The 25,862-nt window shown below is 34.9% G+C and overlaps 1 protein-coding gene across 1 annotated transcript in view; it reads left to right on the forward strand.

The window, feature by feature from the left end:
* Positions 1 to 25,099, forward strand: part of LOC145676816 (epoxide hydrolase 4-like) — a gene marked incomplete at its 3' end in the record, with an annotated part of 109,273 nt that extends 84,174 nt beyond the window's left edge. The window contains exons 4-6 of the mRNA XM_081747595.1: positions 341 to 503; positions 921 to 1,078; positions 24,848 to 25,099. Of these exons, the coding sequence (XP_081603721.1) occupies positions 341 to 503; positions 921 to 1,078; positions 24,848 to 25,099 (573 nt within the window). The remainder of the gene's footprint in view (positions 1 to 340; positions 504 to 920; positions 1,079 to 24,847) is intronic.
* Positions 25,100 to 25,862: the final 763 nt, after the last annotated feature.

Consider the following 25,862-nt stretch of genomic DNA (forward strand, 5'->3'; position numbering starts at 1 on the left):
ACAAGAGTATTTTTTCTTTCTGAAAACCTAACTGCACAACTATTATTGAAGATGGGACTCTTGACCTATTTATTGTACTTTTACTTTGGAGGGAGCAGGGGCGGATCCAGGACCGACTTCTGGGGAGGCGGTGGGTTGTCATAATGCTACTTTTTACGGGCTCCAAACTCAGGGATTGATTTTATTTATATATAAAAAAAAACAATAAAGCTTCCTCTTCTGGGGGCGATCGCCCCCCCTGGATCCGCCCCTGGGAGGGAGAGTGTGTAATTTTAAAGTAAGTACTAATTGAAAGATACATATGCAACAGATGATTATAAACATTTTTTTTTTTTTAAAGGTGAAAAGCGTTGCACAATTATTGGACACGATTTAGGCGCTTTACTGGGTTGGTACTTCGTCCATCAGTATCCTGATATGGTGGAAAAATTTGTTGCTATTTCCTGTGCGCATCCTAACTTATATTGGAAGGAAGTCCCTACGTCTTGTCTTTTCAATATGAGGTGAGTATTCTTCGGTGCAGTGTTTTCTTTCTTTTTTTCTAATGCTCTCGCCTTTGGTGCGAGCTCTCCTGGGCTCGATTCATGGTGGGGACACTAGGTCGAAAAACTGTAGAAGCTTTTTCAGGTCAGCCATGCGGAGTAAAGTTTTCCACATTCACACCCAAGGGCGCCGATGTTGTGGTTTCCAAGGGGGGGGGGGAAGTGTAAGTGATGTTTCAAATATAGTTTCAAATTTTGCTGTAACTAATGTAAAAATTCTATTGGGTTTTCAATATTTCCAAGTACAATTTCCTCTAAGGGGGGTGGGGGGCAAACGCCTCACCTTGCTTCCCCTGATGGGCGCCCTTGTTCACACCATACTTTAGAATCCTTTTGTTTAATTCACCTAGGTAGATAAATCATTATTATCTTTTGCAGGTGGGTTCATTTTAGCCAGCTTCCATATCTGCCAGAAATAGACGCTCTGAAACAAGATCTGGTGATTATAAATGAATGTTTTCCACACGTAATAAGAAAGAATACAACTGATAATGATGCTGCACTTGAAGCTTATAAATATGTGTTCTCCAGAAAAGGTAATTAATATATATTTCCATATATAATATACAGTCAAATTTGAGATATCTCAAAGCGTTTTCAGGAATTCAAAATGTTTCGGTTTGCAGAAAGTTTAAGATATGGTAAATGAAAATCTTACTTAACCCTATCACTAAAACAAATCGGGCAGTTGTAAACAAAGTAATCCTTATAACAGTTACTGTGAGTTAGTGGATACTACTACTACTACTATCATTGCTATGGTACTACTACACATTTGTGATACTCAACTTATAATACAGTATGCGGCAAAACAAACAGTACTGAAATTCACGTACAAATGGCGCACAGGTGCAATGTGGTATGAGCTGTGAGCACGACATGTGTGCTCAGTTGTGTGTTGACTAGCGAGTGTGTAGTTGGCATGAAGATAATGTTACTCTCAACAGAGGAGAAGGTGTTTATTGTGGAGCACTGTTTCCGCTCACAGTGTGGGGCAGCATCTCACTGCAGGAGGTGGGAGCGCACATCTACTGTATTGCTTTGGAGTGTTAATTATGGTATATGAAAATGAAGATTTCTTCAACAACATATAATTCAGTAATGAAAGTCATGTGTACCTTGATCGCTACAATCAATTGACAGTTGATTATTGACCCATTTTTGAATGATTTACGCGGGGTTTGCCGCACTAAAAATCTGTCGTTACAACAACAGTGGATGCAGCAAGACGGAGCTACTGCCCACACTGCAAGTGAGTAACTTATCCTTCTGCCCACAAGAATTTGGGCATCGCTTGATTTCTCGTTCAACGGATGTTCCGTATCCTTCCTACTCCCCCTGACCTCACGGCTCCAGATGCTCACATATCGGGTACGCTGAAGGAAGCAATTTTCCGAACAGATAGCCTCCTATCACTATACCGGAGTTAAGAGGGAAGATTCTGTAATTTGCTTCGTTGTTCCAGCAAGCCGTGTTCACTAACATGTTCATCGATCTACAGGACCGCTATGAAGAATGTGTGCGACTTAATGGTTAAGATTTTGAGCACATGATGTACAGGCGCGATTCCTTTTAACGGGATGATCTACCTTTTCTCGGCACAAAAATTTTTATATTGGACCTTATGGGGAGAACATGACTACCGAATTTCCTCAGTTTCTAAGGAACTAGGTATCTCTAATGGGAAAAAAAAATTTGTAGCATTCTACAGAAGTTTATTAACGGGTTGAAATACTTAAATTGTATATTTGTCTGCTAGTTTAGCAGAAATAAATTATTAAAAAATAAATAAATTAGTTTCTTTTTATACAAATTATAATGTCTAACTTTGGAACCAATTATGGTAGAAAGATCAACTTTTTTTTGTTTTATTCCTTGAGAAGAAACGACTCTAATAGTTTTAATCACAACCTTATCTGATACGCCAATTAAAAAATAGTATTTTAATATAAGTATTAAAGTCCACCTGTCAAGAAGTTTGACGAGGGTAAGGCATCCGCGCCCACCCTTTTCTTCTCTTTTCGTCCCGAGAGATATGAAGGGACCGTTTTCACAGCAGGTGTCAATGCGAATGTAAACATCCTGTCCTCACGGTCAATAGCCCAAGTTCGGCCACTTTATCTCTCTTTTTTTTTCTCTCTCTCTTCCGAGGAGGTGTTTCTACCCTGTAAGAAAATTATAGATATGTAGAGAAAATGGTGATCAATTATTTCTGATAGCCAGATGATAGACAAGCATTCTAAAATGCCTTCGAATTCCAAAACTGTATCGACCATAACTTTACCATCTGGTTATTTTCAGGAGGCAAAAGTTATTATTATTATTATTATTATTATTATTATTATTATTATTATTATTATTATTATTATTATTATTATTATTATTATTATTATTATTTGGAGTTAGAGTGCAAAGCCACGAAGATACAAATGACTCCATTGGCTAAACATATACATACCTGCTCCCATTCAGAACATCCCTATGTGCGTTAGAAAACATGCTATAACAATGAATCTCCTCGTGATCATATTTGTAACCGGAACTGGAAGGGAACATCAACTGCGATGGAAGCTGATATTATAGTAGAAGGAGTGAAGTGGTTGTTCGAGGAACATGGAATTTTGTGCACTCAAGTTGTTGGAGATTGAGATTCATCAGTGATTAAAAACATCCGAGAAAGAATTCCGTATTCCTCTGAAGTGTACATAAAAAAGATTGAATGTGTAAAACATGCCATAAAAAACTTTCGCAAGAAATTGTTAGCTGCAAGTAAGAACACAAAGGCATTTTCAGGGAAAGATGGCCTTGCTGCCAGGAAGACGCTTGAGAGTAAGGTAGAAGCTTTGTCTTTGGGTGCACGTGCTCTCATAACCAAATGTGATGCTGGAGAAAAGTCAGAGGTTGATAAAAATCGACTCGCCAAAGATTTGTCTGCATTACTGCGACATCTTCCTCTTCACATATTTGGATGTCATAAGGAATGTGAAGAATCGTCCGAATGTAAGAAAAGTCAAGAACATATTGAAGAGAATGCAGCTATAGAACTTCTTCAGAAGTGTGGAATATGGGATGTTATTCAGGATTGTGTTATTCGACTGTCTTCTCTCAGTGATTCTCTAGTGTTCAACAAAACCAGCAATCTCGCTGAGAATTTCATGAGCTGTGTCGTTAAATATACAGGAGGTAAAAGGGTTGACTTTTCGAGAGGAAGTGGATTCAAACACAGAACCACTGCAGCAGTTCTGTCTCACAACAATCCCGGGCAGCAATGGCACAAGACAATGTTTGGTAAGGTTTATAAGAAAAAACCTCACTCACCTATCCTTCGACTAACTAATAAAAGAACTAAGAAGCTTTTACAGAATCAAATGGCACGAAGTAACAGAGTTAGAGTACGTTTTGAAGATAAGCTTCAAGTTATAAAAACCACATCTGTTACAAAAAAGAAGACAAAAAAATGTAATGTCAAAGACCTAGATTACGGAAACTGTGATGCTACGGAAGAACAATTAGACGAATTATGTAAGGACTATTATGAACGGAAGGTGGCAGTCAGTAGTGAAAGAATCAAGATAATTGAGGAACAAACACGTGATCAAAGCCTAACTGAGACTTGGTACTTTGAGGAAAGAAAAATCCGGATTACTGCATCAAATGCAAAAAGGATTGCTTGCAGAAAACAAAACACTAGTTGTGCAAAGATAGTGAAGGACCTGGTGTATCCTAAGGAATATAACACTGTTGCGACAAATTGGGGGAAAGCACACGAGGCTATAGCACGAAGAAAATATGAACAGGTTCTAGGAGTCTCTGTTATTCCTTGAGGTCTATTCATAGATAAACAAAACCTTTCCTAGGGGCAAGTCCTGATGGTGTCGTTTATCCAGATGAAGGAGAACCATATCTCTTGGAAATAAAGTGCCCTTACAGTGCACGATTTTGCGAAAGTATCGCTGAAGCTTGCGAAAAAATAAAATCCTTCTGGCTACGCAAGAATGAAAATTTTTTTCTCCCAAAAAAACCACACGTACTACTACCAAATTCAACAGCAAATGCTTTGTGCTGGAATGAAGAAGTGTGATCTTTTCGTGTTCATCCCTGTAGCAAGTGAGATACCTAGTAATCAGAATGAAAATTATGCTATTATAACAATAGAACGTAATGAAGACTTCCTCAATGACCTTGTGCCAAAACTGCGATGGTTTTACGTATATGAAATGTATACTACCAGAGCTCGCTGATTCTCGGAACGCTGTGTTTCGTGGGTTCCCAATCAGGGAACCAAAGAGGCCATTCACGAAGGCAGATGACAATCCACAAAAAAGGTACAAAGGAGGTAGTGATGTGAACCTCGGTGTCAGTATCAATAAAACTATTTAGTGGCCACAAATATAAAGCATATTGTAAGTATGTACTGGTCAGTGTAACGCATTCTTAAGCACAACTTTATTTGTGAGAAACTGTCACTTTGTGTAAATATACAAATTCATATATCACTCAAAGATGAGTAGTACATGGGAAGAACGATAAAAGCCACATTTTCAGTCAGGTTTGGTTATGTTCAGAAAATGTTTTTTTTTCTGCACCAAAATATACAAAATGGATGGTGAACGCAGGTTGTAGTTCACTCATGGGTACATCCACGAGTGGATTACAACTTATTGTTACCACCCATGTTATATATCTTGGTGCAGGAAAAAAAATTCTAAACCTAACCCAGGGGCGGATCCAGGACCGACTTCTGGGGGGCGGTGGGTTGTCATACTACTACTTTTAAGGGCTCCAAACTTTGGGATGGGTTTTATTTATACATAAAAAATAAGAAAACTTCCTCTTCTGGGGGGGCGATCGCCCCTATCTCCCCCTGGATCCGCCCCTGACCTAACCAAACGTTACTAAAAATGTGATATTCATCATTCTTTCCCTGTACTACTCATATGTAATTCATCACAGTGAACATTTGCAATAACCTACTGTTTACAAAATATTACTCGTATTCTAATGTAAATATTGTAAATAAATGCTTGGATGTCATTAGTGAATAGTCTCAGTAGCTTAATCTGTATACAGAAACTGCAAATCAATTGTTTCATAAATCGAGACTAACTGACAGTGCGTAGTCTTAGCGGGGTGAGCGCGGAAAACGAAAAAGTCAAAGAAAACAGGGCTTTGCTCCCTTGTTCCCATATAGCAATGCACAGTATGGACACCGTTCCAAATGGGTCTTATAGGAGCTATCATGGCAACATTTTTGTATAAGACAATTGGTGTGTGTCGTCTGCATGGTTGTCTGGGTACAAAAAAGGGCAAAGATGTTTTTCAATAAATAAATAAAAGAAAACGTGCATTTTTCAATTCTCATATCCTCGTCCTAAGAAGGCGCTTAGCGCAACGAGCCTAAACTTTAAATGCTTTGAAAGTTTGTTCTTTTTTGCGTATCCTGCTTCTTGTTTCAACTCCCTAGGACAGTGATGATTTCAGGGGTGAATCTGCGGGGGGGGGGGAATTCTCCCAAGAGGTACGAATTCACCCTCGGGTGCTTGAGATCTTCGCAGAAATTTCTGTGGAGCACGCAATTTTTAGTCGCTTTCCCCCCTGTGCGTGATGTCTCCGGAGGAAATGATCTGAAATTAATACTGCTGTAGGATAATTGGAGATTGGCTTACAGTGCTTAGTCTTAGCGAAGTAAGCACGAGAAACCAGAAATATCACAAAAAACAGGGCTTTTGCTCCGCTGTTCCCCCGTGAAAATACACGGTTTACACACAATACAGGTTGGATCTAACAGGGCTATTTAGAGAACGTCTTATAGAGCATTTGGTGTGCAGTGTTGTCTGCGGACAAAGAGGCAAAACCGTGTTTTTCATTAAAAAATGGAGTATTTTAAATTTCCCTCGCCCCCTCAGGAGACGCTTCTTCAATTAGACCGTATCCTGCCTCTTTCTTCCATTCTCTAGGCTCTAGGCCAATTAGGACTGACAGGCATTTGAATAAGTCCATTACTTGGTTGCCTAGTAATTAGCCATCATATTGGCTGCCATATTGGATTTAGACAAATGTTCTCTCATGTTACCATGTAAAATATTTAATATGTCTTGTCGTGATGAAAGCTACCAGAAAAAGTAGGTTTCGTTTAGTCCTAAGGAAGTACGCTACATCCTAGAGTAATGCGTGCATATACGCATTTGTAACTTTGTACAGTTAATCGTTAGACAACAGTGTTGCCAGGTTGTAAGGTTTCTAAGTGGTAATAAACAATGCCATATTTAAATTCATCGGCCTCAGAAACCTATAGTTTGACACCAAAATTATCTTTCTAAGTGCCTTGGTTCACGATCTCTCTCTTTATACATATAGGTCTTATATATATATATATATATATATATATATATATATATATATATATATATATATATATATATATATAGAGAGAGAGAGAGAGAGAGAGAGAGAGAGAGAGAGAGAGAGATTTACATAGGGTGGCGGCCATATTGGAAAATGACGGCTACCAGGAAAACACCTCAAATTTGAAATATATTCCCAAGACATTATTTTAAAAAGAACTTAGGGGACATTTTTTTTACGGACACCTATATATGGGGGCCAGAACTTTACATTGTCGGAATCCTGTGGGAGCACCCCTCTGTCCCCCTTCCCTTCGCCACTACTGTATGCTATAATATTTGTCCGGAAGGGAAAAAATTCCCAAAATAACAGCGTTTTCTGATATATACTGTTCTTCCCGCGCACTCTAGAATTCATCTTGATGAACTCCCAGAGGTAACGAGGAAAAGAGGATACTTCACACCACATCGTCCAGTCTCTTTGTATGGAACCATTGACGGAGACAAACTCTATAAAGCTAACAGTATTTGGCAGCTGACAGGTAATCTCAGAAACTGGTCGAGGACCTGTTTCATTCAGACATCCACCCCCTTCCCCCTCCATTTCAGCAACCCCCGCCCTTTCCGCGGCTAAGCTTAGAGGGGGGGGGGCTGACTTACCCTCGTCAAAGTTTGACAGGTGGACTTTAATACTTATATTAAAATACTATTTTTTAATTGGCGTATCAGATATGGTTGTGATTAAAACTATTAGAGTCGTTTCTTCTCAAGGAATAAAACAAAAAAAAAGTTGATCTTTCTACCATAATTGGTTCCAAAGTTAGACATATTATAATTTGTATAAAAAGAAACTAATTTATTTATTTTTTAATAATTTATTTCTGCTAAACTAGCAGACAAATATACAATTTAAGTATTTCAACCCGTTAATAAACTTCTGTAGAATGCTGCAAAATTTTTCTTTTTCATTAGAGATACCTAGTTCCTTAGAAACTGAGGAAATTCGGTAGCCATGTTCTCCCCATAAGGTCCAATATAAACATTTTTGTGCCGAGAAAAGGTAGATCATCCCGTTAAGTTTACAATGTCTGTTGAGTGACATTTAGTTGACATCCATTTGACATTTCTTATGTTTCATTATGTTGCACAACAAATAAATAAATAAATGTCAACGATATGATTTCAGTGCTATTTGTTTTGTCGCATACTATATTAATTGCTGTATAATTATTATTTTGTAAAAAGAAAACCATAATCTTAAAAAGTAATTTCATAGATACAATTAATTCTACTGCAGTTGATTAACTACGGAACAAGAGTAAAACTTTTGGTAGTAGCAAATTTATACTCTTTTTGATTGTGTTTCGTTTTGATACTTTTTTTTTTTTTTATTATTATTTCTTCCCGAACGTTCGTTGCACTGAATACTTCTTTTTCAACAGATGAATATTGGTATTGGTTCGAAAAGTGAGGCGTTCGCATGAGTATTGGTTCGAAAAGTGGCGAAAACATCAAAAACCTGGAATTAAGTTGCGATTCTTGTCCCTGGTTGCGGTGTTTCGTTGTTCATCTCATTCTGCTCTTAATCCTCTTTTGATACAATTAGTGTGTCGATTTCCTTATCTGTAAGGTAGTGACATTCATAAGTCCTAAACGGCATAAGTCCTAAAAATGTAGGCACTAGACCCAAATTTTAGGTCTTGTGCCGTTTAGGACTTCTGCCATTTAGGACTTGTGCCGCGAAATGATTTTTAGTTCTGGTGCCATTTAGGTCTTATGTCGTTTAGGTCTTGTGCCTTTTACATTTACTTGCTTTAGTTCTCAAATTCGCCAGCACCACACGAAATTGCGACGATGCAGCAACTAGTAGGCGATAATGTTACGAATGTAGCTAATTCCAATACGCTAATGAAGATTCTGAAATCTCGCGATAAAGAAGTTCTATTCTCCTTTCATTCTTCAGGCTCAGGATCATTAATATCCTTAGCAGTGACGTAATGCTAGAAGTTATGGTTGGTATACACTGGACTGTTTACAAATATAAAGCGTATACCTATCCCGATGTACGCTCGTTCTTCCGTAAATTGAAGGGGAGATAACGCTGGATTTTATATCGGGTGTTCTAAAAATTTCATCCACGGACCACAGAGCACTATTCTACAAGTCAAAATAAACCAAAAAATATATATATTTGTATACGTTTCGGACCCTCGTCTGGAGACGCGAATTGCACTAGATGTCGCAGATAAAGAACCATAGATTAGATCTACCAACCCATCAAATAATTACATCGATTCTTGCCAGATGACAGTTAAAGTCAATATACGTTGACACTAGCACCACTTATTATGTTAACAACCGATGTAACTGGTGTATTTGTACAGGAAGGCTAATGGTTCTATGTTAATATGCGATATTGCCACATAGTGAAATTTTTCATTCTTTAAACGTGTGAAGGAGGCCCCAGAGGGCATTCCGATATAACATTTTCACTTTATTTTAACCTGTAGAATAGTGTTCCGTGGGCGCCATTTTTACATCATCATATATATAAAGGGGCTATACGCTGTATACTTCCATATACAACCCATTACATTACTATTCCTCATACTTTATCTTCTGATACAGAAAATCCAGCTTTACGGGAACAATTCGCAATTGTGATTTCCTTCATGATATAATCTTTCGTATGTGGTCATATTCGGTGTGAAAAAAAATCTGATGGTCTTCGATGATTTTGGGGTGAGGTACAGAACTATCTGCAAACATTTGGGACTCTTCTTTCCTCGTGTTGAAATTTTCTGTTCAATTTGTATAAACATGATTCATAATTGGTACTCATTTTTATAATCTCTTATTGCTTTCATAGTCTCTTTAACAATGATTTCACTCCGAAAAAAACATCTTAGTTTTCCAGATTTACCAATTAGTAGAAGCTTCAGTTTATCAGTTTCTCCCCTCCTCTCCCCCCACAGTATCATTAGTTTTTGTTTAATGAACTCATAAGATGTATAGTGAATAATAAAATATGAATTCGAAACACTCAAGCAGCCGTGTTTTTCACTTGTCCGTATACGTTTCAACGATTGCTTGTCGTTTTTTTCAGTGCGTATCCATTAAGGAATTTTTACGTTTCTTTATGTACTCATATTCCTATTAACATTTCTGTACCTTGGAAGAAGTTGTTATACGATATTACACTCCGATGCTTCATTGGTTTTAAAGATCTCGGTTAACCTTTCGTTCCATTGTTGAAAAAAGAAAGAAGAATAAGTATCTGTTTCCACATATAGAGGTTTGATTTCACATTATTATGTATTAGAAAACTCGTAATATAAAATAAAAATGTCTTTTTTAAAAAAAAGATAGAGAAGTGTTCTTCCAAGTGAACGTTTAACAAATAATGTTCCAGGTGGTGTGAGTGCGAGTTTGTTTTGAAAATGTATGTTACATATCCTGTAAACAGATGTTGAAAATTAGATTTACAACATAGAGTACCTTCTAATTTTCAGTGGCTTCTCTTCCCAGGTTGAAATTTTTGTTGGGACCAACAAAAAAATCGTGCTGAAAAATGCTGTTTTTTTTTAAATGAAAGTTCTGGTTTTCTTGCTGGAAATTACCGGAGCAGCAACAGACGCTGGTTTTAGTTGGGGAAAATAATCCAGTGTATCTTACTGGTTTCCAGCACATTTTGCTAGTATGCTGGAAAATCTAGTAAAATATGCTGGCATCTCGGAACCTTTGCTGGATACTACAAACTATATGTTTAAAATCAATATTTGCTAAACGTATCAATTGAGAGAAGTCACATCAATCAAAATTAAATTTTATCACTTCAAACCGAAGAAAGAAAACTCCCCTGATTCTGTGATTGTTCAGGGTTCATACACTACCTGGAAAACCTGGAAATCTCAGGGAAATTGATTTTGGAAGAAAAATCCTGGATAATTCAGAAAAATCGATCATAGGGTAACTGTCCCAATAATTGACAGTATAAGAGCAGTATTTGACAAATTGCATATTTTTTACCCTTCAAATGAGTCTAACTTACTTAACTCTCGTGTAGGTACGAAGGCATCCTTCCTTCATCCATACACACCACCGAAAAAAAATATAGACCGATAATTATTATTTTTAAAAATATATATACGAAAAGTTGTTTATTGTACCAGAAATTGACACTGTGATTTGAGAGAATCACCAGTAATTGACACATCGTGACCCAGTAATTGACATCTCTTAATATCTTACTTCGAATGAACTACATAATTTTCTACCACCTTACCAAGCTGATTTATAACAGCTTTGAGATATTATTTTTGCATACAACGGATGTTAATATTAAAATAATACAAATATTCATAGCATAGTCTTGTTTCCAGTTGACATATGACAAGAAAATTAAGTACTAATAATTGTATAATTGAAAAGTGAAATATTTTCTAATACTATCAGTGAAATATTATCTTATTTGAAATATCCTCGGTCCTAATGTAACAGCATCGCATAACACAAGAATTAATGGCCTAATGATGCCGGAAAAACCTTCATGATAGTTTCATGTGTCGGTATGAGATTTTGATCTTGCGCAAAACGACATTATCCAATTAGAGAAATCGATCCATAAAATATGAATGTTATGTCCACCTTTATCAATATCAGTGACTTTTAGCCACACAAATTTGTCTTTTCCGTGACCTCTCTAAGAAATTTGAGGAACCCTGTCTTTATCAATAGCAGTAATGCAACCGATATAAAACTGTTCATCATAATAAACACGTGTTTTTTTTTCAATTTTACATGTTGATAGTTGATGTGATATGGTTGGAATATCACTGTCCATTCCCAGACTCTCTTGTGTGGTAGCTCAGTGGTAGAGCATTCACGTCCGGTGCTTCTGGTCCCTGGTTCAAACCCAGCTCGCGCCGTGTGGACTTTGTGGTGGACAAACACCGTGCTCATGGGTTTTCTGGAAGTTCTCCCGTTTCCTCCCACTTTTCATTCCATCATTTCACTCATTTCTCATCATGACCGTCTCCTTTAGCCTAACCGGCATAACCGTGGGACGTATAACTTAAAGATGTCATTTAAAGAAGAGCTAGTGTTTCCACCACCTGACGGAATCTGAAGGGACGAATTTGATGGCACAGACGGCATTTCTAACACTTGTGCCACTTCTGTTTTCTCGTTTTTCTCTGGGCTATCACCAATATCTAGGGAAGACTGTGCCCTCTCAATTGTAGCTGTGGCCAGTTTGCAGCTGCGTTGCATTCATATGATCACTAGCTAAACATTCACTCTGAGTTGACATTAGACCTACTAGATGTGATTTTACTTTGCTCCATAGATGTGATTTCACTTGTAAAGAAACAAAGCAGAATCTTTCCTTAGCTTCTTCATTGTAAAGCGTTCACAGTGTCCATAAATATATGTTATTTCCTTTTTTTAAACTAATCGGCTACTATAGCTACTCCACCAGTGGTAACGTGCCAAGTCAGAGTACTGTAGATTGAGGGAAGACACTTGCTTAAAGTCATATTGAACGCTCAGAAAGACAAAGAAAATAAGGGAAAAGGCCTAGGTCCACTTAACTCCGTACCAACGGAATATTTACCACTTCAAGAATTTTTTTTTTAAAAAGCAAGGTCGGTTCTCTGTTAATCACAAAGGTGTCAACCCAGGGCCTTTCGAATGATGACAAATTGTGTAAATTGTACAATTTTTCTGCAGTAGCCTAATAATTGACACCCCTGGATCTAGTAATTGACACCTTCTGTCAACTACTGGGATTTTATAAGAAATAATGTTTTTAACTCTACCAGTAAACTTAACTTCATTGAAATACACGGTACATAAAATTTCTACTGATATTCATTGAGCTTAAGCAAATCATCAGTAACTGACAGGGGTGTCAATTACTGGTGATTGCAGCTAACCTGTGACCAATAATTGACATATCCCCTGGAAACTTAGTTTAACTTTCAAGAAGCTAAAATTTTTGGTTTAGTCTGATCTATTAGTCCTTCAGTTACATCAAAAGATCTTTAACTCGTCAGTGTTTATTATGGTCTATTTGATATATGCCGGAAACAAAAACAACTTCCCTTAAGTATAACTGTTACTAGAAGGCTGAAAAAAACAGTTGACTTCTCACTGTCCATCAATGTTCTGCTTCCTTTGGACTACTACTACCTAGTGACAAATATTAACAGTAGTGTAGGATTGACAAAACCACAAAGGAATAACAGGTGGCAGCATTTGCTGGTATCTAGTCCCGCAGTCTGTTGCGGCGAAAAAAGGACGAGAGTGTCAATTACTGGTACACTGTCAACTATTGGGACAGTTACCCTATCTAGTAAGTAAAAAAAAAAAAAAAAAAAAAAAAAAAAAAAAAAAAAAAAAAAAAAAAAAAAAAGGAAATATCAGGAAAATTGAGTTCAATATTTTTGTATATTTTGAATGTGTTCAAGTATAGAACAAAGTTTTAGATATTTTAAATTTTATTTATTTTCTTGTGACTCAATATTTAATTACGTGGCCATTAATTGTGTTCATTGAGGAGAAGGGTGGCCATTCTTAAATATATAAATATATTATTCTTAAAATTTATGTGTTCTCTTACTGTTAGTTTCTTCCACTAGACCTGGAAATTGCAAAATTAATATCTGGAAAACCTGGGAAATTCAGGGAAATTGAGTTCAATATTTTTGTAAGAACCCTGTTGTTGTACAGAAGAATAACGATTAGGATTAGATTTCTGGCGTTTAAACATGTGTTGCCATGTTAGCCCGTTACGTATGAGGGATGACGTTCCTCGGCGATCACTACTCGGGAAATTGGGAAGAAAGAAAGGAATGGGGGAAGGAAACGAAGCTACCTGGGACCATTATGTGAGATACCATCCTGGTACTTGCCTAATGTGAATGAGGAAAACGCATGAAAGGTCATTCAAGATGGCTGACATGAAAATTCTTTTACACTTTTTCGACCGTAACGGAGGAAATGACAGAGGAGAGTAAAATTAAAAGGTAATTTCGACAGGGATACTGTCTTTCGCCAACGTTATTTACTATCTATCTACAAGAGATAGTGAAAATGGGAGTACGTAATGAAGACGGTATTTCGGTAGGAGATAGAATGATTAGGTATATACGATTTGCAGATAATGTGGCACTTGTTGCAGAATCTGAAAAGAAAATCAATAAAATGTTAGTAAACTTGACGAAGGGCTGTAAAGAATATGGAATGAAAATAAATTAGAAAAACAAAATCCATGGTGATCGAAACGAAGCAGCCAGTGTCAAACATAGAAGTAGAAGGGAAGGAAATGGAACAGGTGACTAGTTTTCGATACCTATGTAGTATTATTAGTGATGTTATGAAGTGCGAACGTAAAATAAAAGCAAGGATAGAAATGGCGAAAGAAGCCTTTAGAAGGAAGAAAAGTCTATTTTGTGGTACTTTGAATAGAGTTGAGAAAAACATTCTTATATACATACACCAACTAAGACGTCTTTCTTCTGATTCTGTACAGTTATCCTGTAACTCACAGTGTCTGAAGCCAAAAAGTTAGTTGGTGAAACTGTAACACGTATTTAATTTTTAATGATAATATAATGGTTCTGCTCAGCAATTAATTAGTGTGTATTTAATTATGTACAAAGCAAAGCTTCTACTTATGGAAAATATCACTTTTAAATACATATTTTTTAAAAAAAATGTTCTTGTAGAACGGTTGGTCTCTCCTTGAAACACTACTGAAGTCCGTACAAGAAATTGCAAGTATATTAGCATTACAGCGAGCCAAAAACGAAACACTTCTTTATACGTATATGAAAAAAAAAAATTGACATTTTGTGCTCCGTTTGCATTTTTGTCGGAACACTGGATGACTTTTTAAAAAAGGGTCAATCCCGGTAAAAACGGGACATGTGGATACCCTAACTTAAATGAAGTTAATATTATACACGATTAGTTAGTTGTTCTTTATTTTTTTTCCGCTGTCATTTTTTTTTTTTTTTTTTTTTTTACTTAAATTCCGAAATTTTCCTCGGTAAATACATGATAAATAACGCAATTTTGTCGTTATTAAAAATATCATTGAAATCCTCCAAAAAGACTAAACAGAACGTCAGAAGCCAAAAAGGCACGTAAAAGGAAACGTCGAATTTTTCTAACATGGTTATATTACAGAATTCTTTATTATTATTATTATTATTATTATTATTATTATTATTATTATTATTATTATTATTATTATTATTATTATTATTATTATTATTATTATTATTATGCGATATTGACAGGTCACTTGCCGTTACTGAGAAGCTTCCACGCACCACAGCCTTCAGCGAACCTGTTCGTCTTCACGTACGATTTTTCTCCATCACCTGTAGCCTCTTTTGCCAACTCCGTGTTTGTTCTTTCTTTCTGTCATACTTTCTGACACGTCTTTCATGATACACTTCCTTTCCATTCAATGTCCCAGCCGTTTTCTCTTCCTCTTTTCAATTACATTTAAAATTGGTCTTTTCTCCTCCACTATTTCTAACACCTTCTCAATCGTTTTCCGTCCGACTCAGTTGACTTTTTCCATTCTTCTCCATATCTACAGTTCGAAAACGTCCAATCCTTTTTCATCCTAGGTGTTGTTAAATCTGTTTCGGAAATAGAAATATGAGTTTCCAATACACATACTCACCGTAAGTGTTCTACAAGTCTCTCCGCATGCAGCTAGAAAAGATTCTATTAAAGCATCGCATAAAAATGAGGTTGACAGACGCATTTATTATTAGGTATGACAGGGGTGCCCATAAGGGGGGGCTATGACGCAAAGTGCGTCATTGAAATATTTGTGGGGAGTAAAAATCTGTATAAATATGTTCGAAGGAGTGTAAAAATTAATCGAAAAGAAGATTTTTTTTCATGGAAGAACACCTACGGGTAGACAATGGGCGGGGTGCGTCATGGACATAAGGGAGGGTTTGGCACCACTGGATATGAGGCAGTAGATAGAAGTTGGAACAAAGAATAAGCTTTATCTTTTAACTGTCTATCGTAAAAGCTTTTTTATTTTTTTTTAAAAAAAAGAAAAAAAACTGGGATCCCACTTGCACTGATCCAGCTTATTTGTTATCGTGATTATTTTTCTGTTTTCACAAAATAGTTCTACATTTGTGAACACAATATCAAAGTAAATTAACAAACGCGAGAATATTTATTGCTCTTTAATGAAAAAAGGTTTCGTTCTTGCATGAAAACAGTGTAAGTGCCAAGAGTCATTCTTAATACTCCCGGAAAATCTCAAAGTTTTGTTTCGTCGTCATTTTTCGTGATTGTGTGTTGGATTATGCAGTCTACTTACAAATAATTTATGTGAGGAAAAAGTTAACGTCATTTCTTAGCATCAAGATTATATGAGGTTGGTCTATTTCATAAAGACAGATCAGTAATTTGTGGCGTATAGAAAAATGTGTAAACACGTAGTTGAATTACAAGAGAAGCAGTAATTGAAGGCTGATAAGCAACAGAGTAGAATTATTATTATTATTTTATCTATTTAGTCCTCTATTACTTCAAATTGCTTACCTTAGTGCTCCTCTTGAATCTTCCCTGCAATATTTCAAGTGAAACATTCGGCCATTTATTCTCAGGGACACACAATGGCCTAAGTCCTTTTTCACAACACGATCTTTACATTGTGTTCTGTGCCTCAACAGTGGTAATTTATGGCTATTGCATAAAATTTTATCGATACTTATGGTCTCTTACCTTTCCCAATTAGTTGATAGATTGCTATTATTGTTTTACTATATAACTATATATGTCATCATCATCATAGGTATTCTGCCATTATTGGCAGGTCACTTGCTGCAACTGAGAAGCTTCCATGGTCATCAGTCTTCCGCTAACCTTTATGTCTTTAGCTACGATTTCTCTGTTTTGATATCGTCTATTAATTCTAGTCTCCTTCGCCCCCTCCCTCTCTTTCCTTCCACAGTACCTTCTAAAACGTTCCTTATGATACAGTTCCTTCTTAGCCAATGTCCCAACCAGTTTCTCTTCCTCTTTTTAATAATATGTAAAATTCACGTTCGCACTTCATATCATTACTAATAATACCACCCAGATATCGAAAACTAGTCACCTGTTCTATTTTCTTTCCTCTTACTGTTATATTTCACTACTACCCTATATGTATGTAACCCTAATGTTACACTAATTTACTATTTTTTTTTATAGGTTTTCTCTCCGATAGTTTTTTGTAAAAATCAGAACGCCGCCATAATCAGTCAACAGACAATTTAAACCACCGTGTAAATAATGTATCCAAGTGGAACTTTTTTTTTTTTTTTTTTTTTTTTTTTTTAAACCATTTGTAAATCTCAGACTTTTAATTCACGTACCTCAGAGCATATTATGTTTACCTAACCAATTAATATGTAACAAAGATTTTTGGTTAATGTTCAAGTTTGGATTTTTTGTTCTTATGAAATATGTCTGAAATGCATTTCTTTTCATATTCGAGGCAACATGGTGTCAAACTTTCAAATCCCATAAGGACAAAACGTTCAAAGCTGAACACTGATAAAGTAAGTCTTGATAGGGATTGGGAGGGTGTTATTAATTATATTGAAACAAAATAAAACAATGACAAAGCTTCTTTCAGAAAAGTCTTCTGAGGGGATATTTTCAGATGTGTGGGAGGGGTAGGGAATAATCAGAATTACTAAAAGGTGTATTTACAAAGACCTTATAGGGTTGCGATTCCCGCCACTTAAACTAAAGTTACTTTTTGCATTTAATGTGTAATACACAATGTTATAGTAAAACCAGGTATTGCTATTTTGGATTTAGCTAACGTCTCTGAAACAAAATCCTAAATACAACACTGGTGTTACTATTTTAAAATGATGAAGTTGGGAAGAGAATGTTATTCTATGGGTGCTCCGTAAAATAATACAATGCAAAAGAATGTTACAGTTTTGCTATTTTGTTTCTCCGTATTTATAAAAGCAAAGAACATGCGCATGTGTTGAAGTAATTACTAAATAAATTTGTAAATAATAAATCTCACGATACAAAAACATATAAGATAAGAATATATTTACCGGTACCATAATTTTAAAACTATTATTTAAAAAAAAAATCACTCGGGATTGCTCTAAATAAATATCAGACAAAGAAATTTTACTATGTATCACACCTAATATCTAAAGTTTTTCAAAGTAGCTCTTCCTTGCAGTAATTCGAATTAGAAGTATTAGTCACAAGATAATTTGCAGCTTACTACATATAAAATTTATATGGTTATCTATATATGGTTACATTTTATTGCAAATGTCTTATTTATTAAATTTAATGTCAGGTGATTTATATACAAAAGAATTAAATGTAGCAAAAAAAAAATACTTCTTATTTTACTTATAAAGTTATGATAATTAAAATTATTATTACAATTATTAGAATTTACAAATATTCTCAGGTACAAACACGGACAGTCTTCTATTTTCCCCCCTCTCCCGGACGTTTTCGTGACCTCTTCATAACGGACAAGAATTATCATCACACTTATGTAGCATAAAGAATACTTTCTGCAGTTCGAAAATAAATGAAATACAGTACGATAAGCAGAAAATACTTTCCACATAAAATGTCTTTATTATAACTCAATGATCTGGTGAACCATCTCAGAGAAGAGTTGCAAGATGAATTTAAAATTCTTTTTTTTTTTTTTTTTTTTCTGAGTCTACAGTAATTCGCTTTTTGGTCGAAATTCTACAAATAGTTGTGGAAAGCCAGTCTATGACTAAGAGTTCTATGCCGGAATTCCTTCCCTTCCCTGATAAAGTCACCACTCTTTCTCTTGGATTTGGATTTTTTCACTGAAACATCAAAGATGTAAGAACAAACGTAATTTGTTTTACTATCAAATTTCAACTAGAAATATTTCTTCTCTTACATTGTTTTGAAAATACCATCTGTAATTCGAATATTTAATATTGTATCTCAATATTAGTCACAAATTTAGATTACTTACAACTAGTGCGGTGATTGTATGCAGTATACAGTAAATACGATACTTATAAATGTAAATACAATAACTCCAGTGGTGCTATTAAGCTGGTTCGCTAGAACTGGTTGTTAAAATATTTTGAGTTTGGAGAACCGTTTGTTATACTCAGACAAAATAATAAATTTTGTCCAGTTATATCCACGAATAGTAAATTTTAGTTTAACCACTTTTGTTTTTAGAATTTTTACAGCTACAAGGTGAAACATATGATCTCTCAGAACAACGTATAAGCGTTTATTTCTTAATCTTAAATGTTCAGATATCAAGAATGGGAACCGGGATCACAGGAGTGTAGTGGAGAGAATTATTTATAGCTGAAACGCATAATACTATTATCAACAATTGTTGATTCATTGTTAGATTAAGGTCCTTCCAATACTTTTTGACAACCATCTATCTTAATTCATTTCCAAGATATTCGCATTGCTACTTAATTTCGCCACACCACTTTGTATTAGGATACTGTGTAGGTTGTCACTGGGGGTATCCAGTAAAAATTTTGCTTTTGTCTACCAGGGTTTGAAAACCCCGAGCTTTTTTTTTTAAAAAAAAAAAAAAACAACCCACTTGGGCCCATATGTATTTTTCGGGTATTTTTGGGTTTTTGGAAATATTTCAATGTCTTAGGGGTAAAGTCATTAAAATGTGATTTATATTTTAAGATTGTCATTCTCACAACTTGCAACAATTTTCTTTTCTACTGCTGTTTTGAAAAAATGGCCATCATTTTGAAATTTTACATTGGATCGCCGAGAAAATCTATACAGCAAATTTAGAATGTCTCGTGCTTCTACCCTCAAATTTTAACATAAAAGTCCGAAAATTGCACTCTTTAGTGTGGATATCCGCTATTTTGAAAAATAGCCGTCATTTTGAAATTTTACGTTTGATCGCCGCCAAAATATATACAGCTAATTTAGAGTGTTTCGTGTTTCTATTCTGACAATTTCTACTTAAAAGACTGAAAACTGCGCTTTGTAGTGTGTATAGCTACTATTTTGAAAAAAAAAAAAAATCCGCAATTTAGAAATTTTGTGTTTGTATGGCTCCAAAATCTATACAGAAAATTTAGTGTGTGTCGTGCTTGAACCCTGAAAATTTAAACTTAAAAGACTGAAAGTTGTACCCTGTAATGTATGGTACAGGCAGACAAACGAAGAAATGTAGGTCGAGTCATCCCAGGAGCCTCAGTGACGTTCGCCAAATATGAATACCAAATATGTTAATTTAAAACAAACATATAATTTGTGTTTTGAAAAAATAAATGTTTCAAAATATCTTATATGAAATAAATATTTTCTAGCGTAAAATAAATGGTTTTATTGTTGAAGTTCACTTCTGATACTTTATGCTTTCTATTACGGGAATTTCCCGAGCAAGACCGTTCTTTCCCAAAACTTAATTTAAAACAATTAACAAAGATTCAAAATGTCTTAAATGAAATTAAATTCCAGCGTAAAATATATAGCTTTATTGTTGAAGTATTCACTTCCGATACTCTGTGCGTTCAATTGCTGGAATTTTCCGAGTACTTGTTTCACGACGGTTTTTCTTCCCGAAAATGCAGCTTTCTTTACTGTACATCAAAACTCCACTTGTACGGAAGTTTGAATTCAGCACTTGAAATAGTAAGCGTTATGTGGTCTTCGGAACTCTGAGCATTAAGCTTCTTAAATTTGACAAGAATTTTTGCACTATTGCTGCTGTTGATTCTAAAGAATACTTATTTGAAGAATAGCAACAAATGACTGAACTAAACGGTTGTTGTTGGAAAACGAAATTTTTCTGAAGCATACTTGTGTTACCATCAAAGGTACGAAATAATACTAATAGTTTTACTAATGTATTTACATATTTACTGGTAGTACCGGCACCTATGGCCTTAAACCAGTCAAATGTATGATGCATAACGTCCCTTGGCGTCACCGAGTCGGCGAGCACACTATTCACGGAAAGTATTTTCTAAAATATAAAATAAATAGGCTATAAGCATGATCCATACATTAATTTATTTTATAATTATCTCAAGCTAAGGTTTTTTTTGTTTTGTTTTTTTTTTAAATTCATTCAGTGCATTCAAAACTTTGAAGGTTTTATGTTGAATGTTGTTGTACACTTTAAACGTGGAAGTATCTAATTCGCATAAGGAAAGTAAAAATCTGATAAAAAGTCACTTTCAACGTGATCACCTTAGTTGTACCAATAACATACTAACAAAAAGCTAAAAACCCAGGTAGGTTTTAAGGTGTTTTTTTTTAGGTAGGTTCAATCCGGAAAACCTCATCGGGTTTTTACGGCTGGGCCCACTAGGGCAAACCCTGTTGTCTACCTTTTATGGTTTGTTTCCTAAGAGAGTTACATCTATGTACCTACCTATCCATCTGTTCTCTCTCTCTCTCCTTCGATATATATATATAATAACCGATTGTTAAAAAAATTAGAATAATACCACTGAGTAACTCCTCTATAATGGGCACCTCTCATTTACAGCATATATTGTATTGTATTGTGTTGTATTTATTTCGTCTTTTTTCATACATTTAGCACTATATTGGAATGCATATGAAATGGACACGCCATTTATATATAAACACTAAAGTAAAAAGAACAATAATAATAAAAATTACACACACTAGGTTAATAATTAAGCCTTTCATCGTATTATACATTACATTTTGCATGATATTATTAAAAATAAAGTAATCGTAATTATTACTTGCATTGTATGTAGAAAACCTTGAACATATATCAAATGCTAAAAACAAGAAATGACACTAGTTACTGTAGATCATTTAGGTTGTTTTTTTTTTTTCTGTTAGCAATTCATGTATTCCTCTATCGAGTAAAAGCAGTGTTGTAATAAATATTTCTGAAGTTCTTTTTTTTAAATTTAGCACCAGAGTCCTGAGTCTTTATATCTTTAAGAAGTTTATTGTATAGCATGATATCCGCATATTTACACCCTTTTTCATATAATACGGTTCTGTGTTCTACAGTGGAAAAGTTTTGTTTGTATCTTGTATCATGATCATGTTTTTCTTCTACCCGCGTAAGAACATCCTCTAGATGTCTTTTCACAAATATCAGTAGATTTAAAATGTACAAACAGGATACTGGGAGTATACGAAATTTTTTAAATATTGGTTTGCAGTGATTTTTTGGTTTAGCGGTCGCCATCATTCTTATTATTCTTTACAGACAAATGATAATCATGCTGTGTAGAGATCCGTTATTCAGAGATTTCATTATACTACAGTGTGCTCCATTACGCTCCAGAAGTAGTTACAGTGGTTGTTCTCTCTCATTGTCTTTTATATTCTCAACGATTGGTCTATACTCTATGCTGATTCATCTTTTTTATTTTTCTTCCGTCACTTAGTATATTGACTTAAATAATAAATTACGTAAATAGACACTTGCTATTATTCCGTTTCTCTACCGCAAGAATTGCTGCTGTTAAAGAGAAATTCAATGAGGGCTTTTAATACTTAAGTTAGGGCAACCTATATAAGTTTTGCATAAGGGATGTGCTAGAGGGTATGATGGCAGGAAAGAGAGGGAGGGGAAGAAGGAGGCTACAAGTGATGGACGACGTCAAAGCTGAAAAATCGTACGTGTAGACGAAGAGGCTGGCGAAAGACTGTGGAGCATGGAAGCTTCTCAGTTCCAGCAAGTGACCTGCCAATAATAATAATAATAATAATAATAATAATAATAATAATAATAATAATAATAATAATAATAATAATAATAATAATAATAATAATAATAATAGTAAAGTTTTGGTACTCAGCCATGTTCGTGACATAAGCTCCAGAAACGTATCTTTGTTAAACTCCACCATAATATTTTTATTTAGGTACACTAATTAGCACACAATCTTTCTACATATTTGTAACATTAGTCACCAAGCTTATAGACCATCGCACTGCAACACTTGATACATTACTGAATGAACTGGTAGGGTGTATATTTAATAATGAAGTTCTAAATTTGAACTTCAGTCAAAAACTCATTTTATTAATTTAATTGTATACGTTTCAATGACTCCATGTCATCATCTGCAGTAGAATTTTTTACATTGGTTCGTGGGCTCACAAGAATAGTGTTCTTTTTTTTTCAGTTCTTAGATAAGAACTCTTCGTTAACAGCAAAAAAATACAACTGAGAAAGTGATTACTCCAATAAACCACTTATAGAGTTAATGAAATTCAGCGTCTTATAATGCGTGGTCTCCTGTTTACGTGTATGTCAAAACAATTCGTGGATGAAGATCCAATTTATTTTAATCCTGTGCCCGTGATCTAATGCTTACCTCGGGTCCAATCGCTGATGCAACAAAATATGAGAATTTACTCCCTGTTTAAAATTTCTCAGTCTTCAATGTCGGTTATTCGATGAAGTTGTACTGACTTCTGGTTCTTGGAATCCATGGTTCAATCCTAACTCGCGCCAAGTGACCGTTGTGATGGACGAACACCGTGTGGGTGGGTTTTCTATAGGTTCTCCCGTTTCCTTTCACTTTTGTCATTTCACCATTTCATTCCTTAATATCATTGCCGTCCCCATTAACCTCGGAGCTAATCGTGTTAAACTTTTTTTTTTTTTTTTTTTTTTAAGAAACTACTAACTACGCTCGATTTTTTTAATAACTAGCTGAACCTACGCTCTCTATACAACGCATCATTCACAAATGAGCAAGAATCTCCTTGTCATTTCTCACAACCTCTGTACATGACCCTGTACAGACACAAGTGAAAGAAGTCTTGATAAAAATTGGCAAGGGATATCATAAAGGAGAGACCTTTTCGATTATTTTATCAATATCTCGCACCGTTGTAAGATTTGAGCCTACTTCCGGTTGGAGTTTCTAATTCATATATGATCAATGTTGTCTTTCTTCTTGCATGCAGTATGTAATAATCAAATACATTACACACACAATTCATTATAATGTGACTGATATATGGTGTTCATTAGGCAAAACACTCTAAACAATAAAGATTCATCTTAGATTAGGGATATGGTTATCCTTCGTTTTTCATTATCATTTGGCCATGAAACAAACGCCGGAGAGATATACTAACCCCGTATACAAATGTGTGGTGTTGGAATGTATAACGCGTATTATATGATGCTTTACTTTTTTTAATTTCAATACTTCAGAGTGTACCTCTAAAAATGTAATAAAGAAATGAGCCGATTTTTAAAAAAATATTCAATTAGAACTGAACAATCTACACAAAATTGCAATCGATCAGTGAAAACGGCATCTTTCTAGAAATTATGGTTTCCGAGATATCATTGTCAAAATAATTAGCCATAAACATATAAACGTCCGCAACATATACATTTTTCTTGACTACAAACATATAAACCTAGCATTTTATTTTTTAATAATAACGTTTCAGTACGCTATTTTTAATTTTAATTTTATTTTTATTTATTTATTTATTTATTTATTTATTTATTTATTTATTGCATATCTGTCTAATTGCGTGAAGTTGCCAGAAACTAAAAATTTTTCAGTTTAAAACTGGTTCCTTCATTCCCTGTAAAATATTTTTTTGTGTTTTTTCTCATTTTTTTTTTTTCTTTCTTAAAGCGGATGCTTAAGTAAGGTTCAAGATTAATATTAACATCTGTACATATAAATACAGGACATTATGCACTGCTATATTTACTGTTCCTTAAATAAGACAACCCACTATTTAAACTATCGATGTGAACCACTTCATTTTTCAGTATGTATCAATCTTTGTGATATTTCTAGCCCTAAACATAATCTTAATAACTTTTATCACCCAGCAAATACTATATATATATATATATATATATATTTTTTTTTTTTTTTTTTTTTTTTTTTTTTTTTTTGTTTTTCTCAGAGGATTGGACAGGCCCACTTAACTATTATAGAAACTTACCGTTTGCGGGAGTGAAGAAATCTGCCAAACCAATCCAAGTTCCTACTCTGATGATCGTAGGCAATAAAGATGACTTTGTAAAGCTGGAAAGTGTATGTAAGTCAACAGATTTTGCGGAGAGATTTTCTTTAAAGATTGTTCCTGAGGGAAATCATTTCCCACATCAAGAGTACCCTGATAAAGTTAATCAGTTCCTTCTATCTTTCTTAACTGGTAAGTGCTTTATTTATTTAGTTTAATACTTTTAGACGTAAACTGTGAATAGCTTCCTTGTAGCTATATGGCTAGCATTCATATCATTTGTACGGAAGATTCTAGTTCGATTCCTGGGAGAAGTATACATCTGATTTGGATCTTACAATAAGTTTATGCCTACATCTTGTGTGTTAAACTCCAAATATACATTTCTAGCACATAGATAGATAGACAGACAGACTGACTTCAAGATTTTATACAGTACTGAAATATTCCCGATATGACAGGCCTAGCAGTATTGTTTAAAAGCTAACATCTATATAAATAAAAATGAAAGGGAGTATGTTTGAGAGTTAACTTTTGAACCACCCAACCAATCTCGATCAAATTTTCAACATAGATGAAGTTCGGGCCTTTAGTTGGTTTTTACCTTTTCACTTTGACGGTGCAATTAAGAGAGGGGGAGGGGCGAGGATATAAAAAATGATCGAATATAACCGATATTAGTGTCGAATCCTTAGTTTTCGGGGTCGTTGAGATGAACAGTAATACTTCCGATGCCGTTTAAATCCAAATTGAGCTCCACAACTTGGGGGAGGGGGGAGAGATATGTAAAAATAATCGAAATGACCTATATCAGAGAGCGCTTCAGTGGCTGACTAACGGAACATTACTACTTTTTTTTTTTTTTTTTTTTTTAACCCAGCGAAGCGGGTAATTGACTCTAGTGACATCATAAACTAGTTCTAACATGAAATCAATGTATTTTACTACGAAAACT

This window comes from Thermobia domestica, unplaced genomic scaffold (genome assembly GCF_964235325.1).
Source record: "Thermobia domestica unplaced genomic scaffold, izTheDome1.hap1.1 HAP1_SCAFFOLD_386, whole genome shotgun sequence".
Taxonomy (NCBI): domain Eukaryota; kingdom Metazoa; phylum Arthropoda; class Insecta; order Zygentoma; family Lepismatidae; genus Thermobia; species Thermobia domestica.